The sequence below is a fragment of the Arvicola amphibius genome, chromosome 15 (genome assembly GCF_903992535.2).
Source record: "Arvicola amphibius chromosome 15, mArvAmp1.2, whole genome shotgun sequence".
NCBI lineage: Eukaryota > Metazoa > Chordata > Mammalia > Rodentia > Cricetidae > Arvicola > Arvicola amphibius.
Genome location: NC_052061.1, coordinates 49526616 through 49539565, shown reverse-complemented (window position 1 = coordinate 49539565; position 12950 = coordinate 49526616). Strand labels below are relative to the sequence as shown.

The following is a 12950-nucleotide window of genomic DNA, read 5'->3' as shown; positions in this document are numbered from 1 at the left end:
TACATCATTGGAGTTGATGAGATTCACCTTTAGCACCTTGGTGGCAGGGCACACTTTTCCCCCAGCACTCAAGAGGCAGAGGCAGTCGACTTTTCTAAGTTTGAGGCCAGTCTGAACTACAGAGTGAGTTTCAAGTCTACAAAGATAAACCTTGTCATAAACACGCGCGCGCGCGCGCGCGCACACACACACACACACACACACACACACACAAAGATCAAACAAAGAATAAGATTGGCATTTAATCTGGATCACACGTTATGGTAGCAGCCTACATATATAAAGAATATTGAAGAAAAAAGCTCTCTCTCTTTACTGCTTGCCCTAGCTCTGGGTACCAAGTTCATCCCTTTACTAGGAGGAGAGCCTACTCTTTGGAACTTTGGTGCATAGTGAAGAGCAGCTGACATCCAGCCTCATGGGCTGAAGAACTACTGGAGTCTTCAACTTCCCCTTGGTAGATGCCATTGTTGGACAAGCTGGACCACAGCTTGTGAGACATTCTCATAAATCCACTTTCTATATACATGGAGAGATTGATTTTTACCAGTCCTGCTCATGTAGAGAATCTGAATTGTGTTTCTCTTTGACCTGCCCATTGATGAAGATGAGCTGGCTAACACTCAAAGTGCTGGCTAGTACTCATAAAGACAATAATCCTAACTTCATTTTCTTTTCTTTTTTCTTTTCATTTTTTTTTTTTTTTTTTTTTTTTTTTTGGTTTTTCGAGACAGGGTTTCTCTGCAGCTTTTTTAGAGCCTGTCCTGGAACTAGCTCTTGTAGACCAGGCTGGCCTCGAACTCACAGAGATCCGCCTGCCTCTGCCTCCCGAGTGCTGGGATTAAAGGCGTGCGCCACCACCGCCCGGCTAACTTCATTTTCTAAATATTCAATTTACCCTAAGACTATACTTCATTTATTAAGTGTTTGCCCTGAATTCCGGAAGAAAACTTTGAAAACAATGGAGCCATCATCCAGCCCTGTGGTGGAAGACTTTTTTTTTTTCCCTTATCTGATTCTTGTTCATCTCTTCTGGATCTCTGAAGTGCTTGTGTGTCAGGTAAAAAGAACCTTCAGTTCACCTGACCTCTTAGTGAAGCCACAGAACAAGCATCTCCTTTTGTGTCCTTAAATTTCTCTTTAAAATTGCTAATAGTCTGGCCTGGCACCCTTCCGTCTGTGGGACAGGGAATCACTCCACCCCACCTTGAAGAAAGGGCTTTAAAACCTGTTCACGCAGCACCCAGGAGGAAGAAGGGGGTGTGCCTGTGGAGTTCAGAGAGATAGCAGAGTCAGCAATTGGAGCCTAAGGCAACAGTTATTGAAATGCAAATCTCTGCCGGCCTGGGGTGGTCTGAGGTCTGAGTCGGGGGTGGAAGGTAGCCTGAGGAATCTACGGAGCTGTGTCTTTAAGCACTAGATAACCCTAAGGGCGGGACTCTTGTCACTCAAGCCTCACCAACCAATCAGGGCGTCCAGGCCGAACTGCCAGTCAGAAGTCGTGTGGAGCCCTTCCGGGAGCGACGGCGCTCGCCTAGGTCTGCAGAGAGCCTGGGGCCAGAGTTTTTGCGTGCTGTGCTGCCAGTGCTGCTGCAGGGAGCCGTGAGAGGAGCATGGGCGAGCCGGGAAGCCACGACATGGTGAGCGAGGGGCTGCTTTCCCAGATGGGGAAGATCAGATGCAGAGATCCAGGATCCAGCGTGGCGGGTCCTCAGGGCCGGGTGGGAATCTGCAGTCATATTCCCTGTCCTGTGAGCTCCCATGCGGTCCCTGCTGCTCCCTGGACCCAGGCACAGTCTTGTGAATAACTGTGCTCTGTGGGCTGCAGCCGTGCAGAACAATGGGCGCAGGGAGCTGTGTGTGGAACCGTGTTTGGAGTCAACAACAATGGGCTGTTGGTGCAGCCAGGGAAGGCGGGTTGCCTAACTCGGAGAGGCCTGGTTTCTCCAGTATCTTCTAGACGTTCATCACTTCGCATTTAATCTTTACGTGTACGGTCCACTTACAGTTAATTTTGTGGAGGTTGTAAAAGGCATCTGGTGTGTCGGGTAGCTCTCCACTACGTCGCTGTGATGTCCTAAGAGTGGGATTTGGTGACATTTTAAGGACTTAATAATGCTGGCTAGGTAGTAAGTCTCAAGTAGACTTTAGCTGAGCTGCTTCTAAAACACCCCAAACATAAGTATATACTAACCAGGCCTGGGAGAGATGAACATACTGTTTTAACAGGATGAACCAGACTTCTGGCTCTATACCATTACAAAGGAGACACCCCTGACTGTTAACCAACCTCTAGGCCCATTTCCATCTCAAAGAGGATTCTAACAAGCTGCTTAAGGCGGCACCACGGGTCACAGCCGACCTGGGGCCTGGAGTGCCTTAAACTTCCAGCTTTGTCCTTGAGAAAAGCACTGTTCAGACGGATGAAATATGACCCCAGCGGACAGCAGTTTGAAAAGTAAAACAGTCTTGAGTCTTGTGTTAAAGACTGGCCTGGTCAAGCAAGGCTTTCATTTAGCCCTCAGGATGGGAGAAGGAGCATTCTTTCCTTTCTCTCTCTCTCTCTCTCTCTCTCTCTCTCTCTCTCTCTCTCTCTCTCTCTCTCTCTCTCTCTCTCTCTCTCTCTCTCTCTCTTTCTTGATTTATTTATTACATATACAATGTTCTGCCTGCATGTATTTCTGTATGCCAGAAGAGGGCATCAGATCTCATTACAGATGGTTGTAAGCCACCATGTGGGTGCTGGGAACTGACCTCAGGACCTCTGGAAGAGCAGCTAGTGCTCTTAACCTCTGAGCCACCTCTCCAGCCCCTAGAAGGAACATTCTTGAATGAGGGACTGACTGCCTGGGGCCTAGGTATTGGGAACTTTACTTTACCTAAGGCCTTGATGTATTGGTAGTGGTCTGGGACCTTTGTGGAGGGAGGGGTTCCTCCAGATCCTGAGAACCCGACTCTTCTTACTGCCGGGAGCTGTGGTTATCACTCCCAAGGCCAGTTTAGGCTTCATCAGTAACATTCTTGACATCCTCTGTGTTCTTGTGGAACACTGCTGGATTAGCCTCCTGGATTTGTCCCATTTGTAGGATAGTTTCTGCTGACTTCATAGAAGTTCCCCATTTCTTTCCACCCCCCCTCCCCAGTAGTTCTGCTTGCCATTTCTTTATTTTTTCCAGAATTCATTCATTCTTTCTGTCCTCCTTCCCTACTTCTTTCCCTCCTCCCCTCCTTTCTTTCAAACAGTCTTATTTTACATTCCAATCCCGGAAGTTTCCCCTCCCTAGCCTACTCCCACTCCTTCCACCTTCTCCCCCTCACATCCGCTCCTCAGCAAGGACAAGAACTCTTGCCAGTCTTCCCACAGCTGCCCCTGCTACACAACTGTCACCTCCATGCAGAGGGCACAATGTGGTCCATGCTGGTTCCCCAGGTATCCATCTGGGGTCATTGAGCTCCCACCAGCTCGAGGTAGCTGCTTCTGTGGGTGTCCTTATGGTCTTGACCACCCTGCCTGTAACATTGCTCCTCCCTCACTATGACTGGACTCCAGGAGTTTGGCCTAGTGCTTAGCTGTGGATCTCTGCATCCGCCCCCATTAGCCACTGGATATGGGTTCCCTGATGACAGTTAAGGCAGTCATCAATCTGATTACATGGGCAGAGTAGTTGAGTGGTTCAGTTTAGGTATCCTCTCCATGATTCCTTAGATACTTAGCTGGGGTCACCCTTGTCTCCTGGGAGTTTCCCTAATGCCTGGTCTTTCCCTCACCCTACAATAACCCCCTCTTTCAAGATATCTCCTTCCTTCCTTTTTCCCTCCTGTTCTCCTCCCTGCTGCCCCTCCCCTCCCTATTTCCTCCCCTACTCCCCATGCTGCCAATTTACTTAGGAGATCTTGTCTGCTTCCCCTCCTTGTTTCTCTGGGGTTGTGGCCAATAGGCTGGTTATCCTTTGATTTATGTCTAATATCCACTTAGGAATGAGTACATACTATTTTTGTCTTTCTGGGTCTGGGTTACCTCATTCAGGATGTTTTTTTTCTTTTTTTTTCTTTTCTTTTCTTTTTTTTTTTTTTCTGACACAGGGTTTCTCTGTAGTTTTGGAGCCTGTCCTGGAACTTGCTTTTGTAGACCAGGTTAGCCTCAAGCTCACAGAAATTCACCTGCCTCTGCCTCCCCAAGTGCTGGGATTAAAGGAGTGCACCACCACTGCTGGGCCAGGATGGTTTTTTTCTAGTTCCATCCATTTGCCTGTAAATTTCAAGATGTCATTGTTTTTTACTGCTGAGTAGTCCTCTGTTGTGTAAATGTACTATATTTTCTTTATCCATTCTTCAGCTGAGGGGCATCTAGGTTGTTTCCAGGTTCTGACTATTACAAATAATGCTGCTATGAACACAGTTGAGCAAATGTCCTCGTGGTATCCATATACATTGGTATATGCCCAAGAGTGGTATTGCTAGGTTGAGGTGGATTGATTCCCAGTTTTCTGTACTCCCACGGGCAGTGGAGGAGTGTTCCCTTACTCCACAATGTCTCCAGCATAAGCTGTCATTGGGGTTTTGATGTTGTAAGATGGTCTCTCATTTCATTTCAATTTGCATTTTCCTGAGGGCAAAGGTTGTTGAGCAGTTCTTTAAATGTCTTTCAGCCATTTGAGATTCTTCTGTTGAGAATTCTCTGTTTAGATTTGTACCCCTTTTTAAAATTGGATTATTTGGTATTTTGATGTCTGGTTTCTTGGGTTCTTTATACATTTTGGATATCAGTCCTTTGTCCAATGTGGGGTTGGTGAAGATCTTTTCCCATTCTGTAGGCTGCTGTTTTGTCTTATTGACTGTGCCCTTTGCCCTACAGAAGCCCCTCCCTTTCAGGAGGTCCCCTTTCTTAATTGATGCTCTGAGTATCTGTGCTACTGCAGTGATATTTAAGAAGTGGTCTCTTGTGGCCATGCATTCAAGGCTACTTCCCACTTTCTCTTCTCTGAGGTTCATGGTTGGATTTATGTTGAGACCTTTGATTCATTGGACTTGAGTTTTGTACATGGTGATAAATATAGATCTATTTACATTCTTCTGTATATAGATATCCAGTTATGCCAACAGCATATGTTGAAGATGTTTTCTTTTTTCTATTGTATAATTTTAGCTTCATTGTCAAAAATTGGGTGTTCATGGCTGCATGGATTAATATTAGGGTCTTCGATTCAATTCCATTGGTCCATGTTTCTGTTTTTATGCCAGTACCAAGCTGCTTTCATTACTGTAGCTCTATAATAGAGCTTTAGGTCAGAGATTGTGTGTGGCACCTCTGGAAGTTCCTTTCAGAATGTAGCTTTATTATCAGCTTTCCTATTATAAATTGCTTGATGTTGTCATTGGATTCTGCTCACTTTATGATGCAAATGTACCATATATAGCATATTATATTGATGCATCATGCCCCCAAGGATCATTTCTTTCTTTTTTTTTTTATTTAGGTTTTTGGATGATCTGAGTTCAGATACCAACACTCATGTTGGGAGACTCATAGCTATCTACTATTTGAGAGCCAGTTGATCTGATACACTCTCTTTTTGTATATCGCCTATTATATACATATAGAAGACATTCTCTCTCATACACTAACATATACAAAAATTGTAATAAAATTGTTTTCAAATTTCTTGTGACTTATTAAGCAGTTAGACAAACCAGTTGCTTTACGGGTGTACTGGTTCTTTAAAAATCCGTTATCTTGCATTTTGTTTTTAAAACCTTTCATTTCCTCTCTGATGCAGGCTTACAGGCAATCATCTATCATAGAAGACAAAGTGGTGTCTAAGTGATCCTAACAGACATCCATTTCTTTGTCATAAGAGCATGAGATCCTTTTAGTAGTCAAATCCATTTTCTACAAAGTTAAAACATCAGAAGGCTTCAGGGGAATCTCTCCAGTTTGGGTGGGAAAACCTCCTTGTCCAACCAATTTTTTGTGATTGGCAAAAGAGAGAACTGAGTGCACAGGAGATGAAGGTGGCTGTGGTTTCTCGGAGTCTGATTTTGGTTAGACTCTTAGAGTTCCTGTTTAAGGGACCATGATATATATATTTATACATCTGTCTTTGTGTTCCGTTTCACCAGTAGTGCCATCTACGCTGTTGATTTCATTAATTGTAATCTGTTCATATTGATTTTTCTGGAAAATGACGGAGCTTCATCAATTTTGTATTTGTGAAATTTCTTGTTATGATTTCCTTGAGTTTTTATTCATTTGGGGACTTTCTGTAGAGAGACAGTTTTAGTTTTCTCTTTTTGACCTTAGAGGTTTGCCCCTTCCCATTTCCTGGTTTTATTGTGTTTTCCAGTTGTTGCTATCTTCATGTTGGAGTGTTTGCTGCTTAAATGATTGGTATGATTAATACATGGACTTTGGATCTTAAAAACAAACCGTTCTGTATATTATCGTCAGTTTTTCCTATTTAGCCTCAGTTGTCAACATGACATAGAGTCATCTGAGAGAACGTCATTTGCGGGTTGTACCAAATCAGAACATCTGGTTACTGTGTCTGAGATTGTGTCGATTCCGATTGATGTGTTCTTCCACTGAGTTGTCAGTATCTCTAAACTGACTTTTTTTTTCCTGGTCTTGCGTAGTTCTAACCCAGATCTCTGGGCTATTGAACTTCAAGTTCTTAGACATCCAAGCAGTGCTTGGCATGGGCTCTCTCACATGGAATGGGCCTAAAGTTAGAGCAGACATTGGTTGTCCAGTCCCTCAAGTTCTGAGCCACCAGTAATCCAGCATTTTGCAAGTAGGACTAATTGTAGGTCAAAGGTTTTGTGGCTGGGTTGGTGCTCCAGTCCCAATCCTGAGAGCAATGCCTGGTTTTACAAAGCTGTTCAGGCTTCTTATCCCCGCATTCCTATGAGTCCTCTCTAGGGTCATTTTCATATAATCCAAGGAATATCCAAAGAGCTATTTTACTGCTTCTTTTAGAGTTAGAAAGGAAAATGGTTCAACCAATAAGAGCTATATAACAGAGACTGCACTAAGTTTTCATATTGACTCCCAAATGTCCCCCAGTTCTCCTGCCGCCATCTATACCTACTCCCAGTCTATCCAGAAAAATCTATTCTATTTCTTTTTTCCAGGGAGTTCCATGTGGTTGTGTTCACCCTTGAGCCCTCTTTGTTAATTAGCTTCTCTGTATCTATAATTGTAGCAAGAATATGCTTTACAGCTAATACCCACTTAGAAGTAAGTTAATACCATGTTTGTCTTCTTGGTCTTGGTTACTTCACTCAGGATGATTTTTTTTCTAGTTCCATCCAAGTTTTAATATGTCCTTGTTTTAATAACTGAGCAATACTCCATTGTATCAATGTAACACATTCTCCCTCTCTCTCTCTCTCTCTCTCTCTCTCTCTCTCTCTCCTCTCTCTCTCTCATCTCTCTCTCTCTCTCTCTGTGTGTGTGTGTGTGTGTGTGTGTGTGTCTTTTTCTTGATGCAGGGTTTCTCTGTAGTTTTGGAGCTTGTCCTGGAATTTACTCTGTAGACCAGGCTGGCCTCGAACTTAAAGTTATCAGCTTCTCTCTGCCTCCTGAGTGCTGGGATCAAGGGTGTGCACAAACAAAAATAACACATCTTTAAATAATAGTCTAGATCAGGGTCTCCCTGTTTGGGCAGTCAGAAACATAACAGTTTAAGGATCACTGTGAGTTAATTTGGTGGGAATTGTGAGGTTTGTTAATTTCTGTATACACAGAATTATAGGAAGTTTAGCCGGGCAATGGTGGTGCATTTGGGAGGCAGAGACAGGTGTATCTCTGGTAAGATCTAGTTCTAGGATCTAGTTCTAGATCTCTGTAAGATCTAGTTCTAGGATCTACTTCTAGATCTAGGATCTAGTTCTAGGACAGGTGTGTATCTCTGTAAGATCTAGTTCTAGGGCCGGGCGGTGGTGGCGCACGCCTTTAATCCCAGCACTCAGGAGGCAGAGGCAGACGGATCTCTGTGAGTTCGAGGCCAGCCTGGTCTACAAGAGCTAGTTCCAGGACAGGCTCCAAAGCCACAGAGAAACTCTGTCTCGAAAACCCCCCCCAAAAAAAAAAAAGATCTAGTTCTAGGATCTAGTTCTAGATCTAGGATCTAGTTCTAGATCTCTGTAAGATCTAGTTCTAGGACAGTCAGGAATACACAGAGAAACCCTATCTAGAAAAACTAAAATTAAATAAATATAAAATGAATTAGAGTAAATTTAGTAACATTGGTCAAGACCACACTTTTCCTGACTGAATTTCCTTTGCTCTTTTGATTAAAAGTCAGCTATACTTTTCTGCTTTTGTTTTTTAGATTGAGCATATTCTTGAATATCGTAGCTTTGTGATAGTGTAGAAGTCACATTGTGTCAATACGTGTATTTTTTTTTTTTTATGATCCTATTGAACATTCTGAGTGTTTCCATTTTGCAGGTAGTTTTGGAATAAGGTATCCTGTTACAAATTGTCCGGAAATTTCTTTGAATTGTATTCAGTTCATGCTGCTAAGTTACTGTACACAAAATCTTAATATTGATTCTTTATGTTCCCATGGGTTCTTTATTTACCTCTGTGTTTACTTAGGTTTTATTGCTATTGTTGTTATTGTTAATCTGTGGAAGACTTATTTGCTTGGGTAAAGCATTCCACACAGCTGGGCAGACGGCACAGTATGTATTCTTCCTGCGGATGACCTGAGTTCAGGCTCATAACCACCTGCTACTCCAGATCCAGGGAACCTGACACTTTCTTTTCTTGTGTGACACCTGTATACACATGGAACACATTCTGTCCCACAACAAACATAGACAAAATGTCGAGATAGACTTTTTTCAGAAGTTCTTATGATTCCTGAAGCAATCAGCAAAACATGTTGCTTTAGGTGAATAATACAGGTCATACACTGTTTCTATAAAAATCTGCTATCTTGCATTGCCTTGGAAAAATTTTCATTTCCTGACTCTGATGCAGACTCACAGGCAATTATCAGTTATAAGATAATTTTAGGATGCTCAAGGGATCACAAAAAATACCTTTATTGGGCCAGGTGGTGGTGGCGCACGCCTTTAATCCCAGCACTCGGGAGGCAGAGGCAGGCGGATCTCTGTGAGTTCGAGACCACCCTGGTCTACAAGAGCTAGTTCCAGGACAGGCTCTAGAAACTACAGGGAAACCCTGTCTCGAAAAACCAAAAAAAAAAAAAAAAAAAAAGAAAATACCTTTATCTTTTATAATTAAATCCTTTTAGTAATCAAAACTTTTCTACAAAGTTAAAACGTTAGATGACTTCAAGAGAATGTCTTCAATTTTGTTGGAACAGCTCTCCTTAACCATTGCATTTTCTATTATTAGCAAAAAAAAAAAAAAAACAAAAAACAAAAAAAATCCAAAGCCACAGAGAAACTGTCTCGAAAAACAAAAAAAAAAAAAAAAAAAAAAAAACCAAACAAACAAAACCAGAACCTGAGTGCACAGGATGAGAGTTGGCCAGTGATTTCTTGTGATTAATATTGATTAGACTCTTGTTGTTCCTGTTTTGAGGATTATGATACATATTTGTAGATAGGTCTTTTTGTCTTGTTAGTCAGTGGTGTCATCTATGTCATTGATTTTATTACTTGTCATCTAAATTTATTGTTTCTCTGGGAAATGATGGAACTTCAAATTTTTTTTTCAGAAATTTTACTATTTTATGTTTTGAGTTCCTTGAGTTTTTATTGGTTTGGGAGCTTTCTGCAAGAGACAGTTTTAGTTTCCTCTTCTTTTTTTTAAAAAAAGATTTATTTATTAAGCATACAAAATACTGCTGGCAAGGAAGGAACCAGACCTCATTACAGATGGTTGTGAGCCACCATGTGGTTGCTGGGAATTGAACTCGGGACCTCTGGAAGAGCAGCCAGTGCTCTTACCCTCTGAGCCATCTCTCCAGCCCCTAGTTTCCTCTTCTTGATCTCAGAGGCTCACTTCTCATTTCTCGACATATCTGTGTTTTCCAGTTGTTGTTATCTTTATGTTTGGCTTATTCCTGCTTCAGTGATTGATATGGTTAATGTATTCAATTTGTGTTGTTAAAACCTTTTCATATATTATTGTCTCTTCTAATTGGCTTCAGCTATCAACATGTTGTAGCCCAGTATCATCTGAGAGAACATCAATTGAGGCTATGTACAGATCAGAATCACTAGTTACTTTCCTTGTGGGAAACTATTGTTGGATGATGTGGAAAGGCTCTTACACTGAGGTTGCAATACCCTAAGCAAGTGGACCTGAGATGCGTAAGAAAACTATCTGAGCTTGTGACAGTGACCAAGCAAGAGAGAAAGCCAGTAAGCAAAATTTCTCTGATTTTTAAATCTTCAGTTCCTAGCTTGAGTCTCTTTCCGAAGCCCCCAGTTATGGGTTGTGATCAGGCAATATCAGCCAAGTAAGCCTGTTCATTTTTGAGATGCTTTGGTTAGAGAATTTAATCACAGCAAGAAACAAGCAAGTTATAACAAAATATAGTACACCAAAGTTATTTTGTTGCCAGGTAGAACATGGAATGTTCTCTTTTGGAGTAATGTTGAAGATATTAGGACTTTAGATGGCAAAGGCTGCACACCGAGCTTAATTGGCTATTCTTGTAGGATTATGAAACTAGGATTTTAGTGGGAAATATACTATTGCAGATAGTAGAGCTTGAGGTTGTAGGATTTCAGTGGGAAATAGACTCCATGAAAAATTTAGCTAGAGGTAATTTATATAATATTTTGTCCCTAAATCATTCTTATTTTCTTCATTCCCTGAGAAATTGAGTAAGGCAGAATTAAAAAGTAATTGGCTGATTTCCTGGACAAGGTTTTGATTCTGTTGGTGTTTATTACTGATGAATCAATCAAGTCTATAATAAAAAAGTAACAATGTGTGCAGAAAGAAATAAAAAGTCATTTTCATGAAGGAAAACGGCACTAGGTAGTTTCAAGTGGCAGTCCTGTGCTGTGATGAAGAAGATGCAGAAAATTTCCAGAAGTTTAGCACCGTTAAAGAGAATGTCCCTGGCCTGGGAAGTTATCCTCAGGATGAGGCTCCTCCCATCAGTGCCCTCAGGGTGAGGCTCCTCCCATCAGTGCCCTCAGGATGAGGCTCCTCCCATCAGTGCCCTCAGGGTGAGGCTCCTCCCATCAGTGCCCTCAGGATGAGGCTCCTCCCATCAGTGCCCTCAGGATGAGGCTCCTTCCATCAGTGCCCTCAGGATGAGGCTCCTCCCATCAGTGCCCTCAGGATGCGGCTCCTCCCATCAGTGCCTTCAATTTCTGGAAGGAATAGGCAGCTTGATTCCTAATCCCAAGAAACAACTTCATAGAGAACCTTCTCCAACACTGGTCCATGCATGGTAGCATCCGTCACAACTTAGAAGCTAAATTTGGGGCCATAATCCAGGTTGTACTGGTTCTGGAAACAAGATAGATAGAAAATTGATAGGTCCTAGGTTCTTCCTCTGTGGCTTGATTGAATTCTGCACTGTTGCGCCCATCTATGTTTGACAGAGTCAGAAACCCTGTTAGGACCCTGCGAGAGTTCATTGCTTGAAGCTGTGAAAATGAAGTCAGTGTTGTATTATTTTGAGATGAGGATATTGAGGTACCAGGCTATGAGACATCTGTCACGGAGAGCTGCACATAGGCAGTGGAAGTAGCAAACGGGAGACGTGGAAACAGCGATGGAGTTAGCAAGGCCTGTGAGAGTGGAACCCCACCTGTGTGAGACAGCGCCACAGCCCTCTTGAGCTTTAGTCTTGTCTTGGTCCTTCTTCCCTCACAGTGTCCACATTCCTTTCTCTTCTTAAAAATTTATTCTTCTCTCATTCAATATATTCCAACTACAGTTTCCCCTCTAGCCCAGTCTTCTCCATTTCTTCGGAATATCCCTTCAGAATAGAGCACATATCCCAGGGACATCAACAAAACCCTGCATAACAAGTTACAATAAGACCAGGCATAAGTCCTTATATTAAGGCTGGATGAAGCAGTGGGGGGAAAAGGGTTCCAAGATCAGACAAAAGAGCCGAGCGGTGGTGGCGCACGCCTTTAATCCCAGCACTCCGGAGGTAGAGGCAGGCCGATCTCTGAGTTCGAGGCCAGCCTGGTCTACAAGAGCTAGTTCCAGGACAGGCTCTAGAAACTACAGGGAAACCCTGTCTCGAAAAACCAAAAAAAAAAAAAAAAAAAAAAAAAAAAAAAAAAAAAAAAAAAAAAAAAGATCAGGCAAAAGAGTAAGAGACACTCCCCACCCCACTGTTAGCAGTCCCACAAAAACACCAAGCTATACAACCGTAACATACATGCCGAGAACCTGGTGCGGATCCCTGCAGGCTCAGTGATTGCTGTTTCACTCTCTGGGAGGCACTATGAGTCCTGCTTAGTTGTTTCCATGGGCTGTGTCCTCCTGTGTCTATGTTCTTCTGTGAGTTAGGAAAAATTTTGACTATTAATTTTTAGAAAATATTTTCTGGACCTTTGAGCTGAGATTCTTCTCCTTTTCCTATTCTAAGGTTTGATCTTTTCATAGTATCCCAGATTTGCTATATTTATGTTCCAGGAAATTTTTATATTTAACATTTTCTTTACCTGATATATTCATTTCTTCTATCATATCTTCAAATCCTGAAATCCTCTGTTCCATGAGTTGTATTCTTTTGGTTAAGTTTGCCTCTGTAGCTTCTGCTTGATTACCTCGTTCTTCATTTCCAGAATTCCTTCAGTTTAGGTTTTTTAAATTGCTTCTATTTAAACTTCCAGGTCTTGAAAGATTCATTCATTCATTTCCTTCACATTTTCTTGGACTTTCTATAGGGATTTATTCATTTTCTCCAATAGTTCACTCGTCCTTTCCCTGCTTTCTTCCAGGGATTCTTTCCCTTCTTTAAGCACTTCTACCATCTTTATAAAGTTGG

The 12950-nt window shown here is 42.2% G+C and overlaps 1 protein-coding gene across 4 annotated transcripts in view; it reads left to right on the top strand.

Moving 5' to 3' along the window:
• The first annotated feature begins 1505 nt into the window (after positions 1 to 1505).
• Positions 1506 to 12950, top strand: part of LOC119801886 (zinc finger protein 431-like) — a 33202-nt gene continuing 21757 nt past the window's right edge. For 3 of the 4 annotated variants that reach the window (XR_005283313.1, XM_038312626.1, XM_038312625.1), the window contains exon 1: positions 1506 to 1640. Coding sequence is in view for 1 of the 4 variants with exons in the window: in XM_038312625.1 (XP_038168553.1) it covers positions 1614 to 1640 (27 nt within the window). In the remaining 3 variants the exon portion in view is untranslated. The remainder of the gene's footprint in view (positions 1641 to 12950) is intronic. The other variant, XR_005283314.1, reaches the window with a different exon arrangement.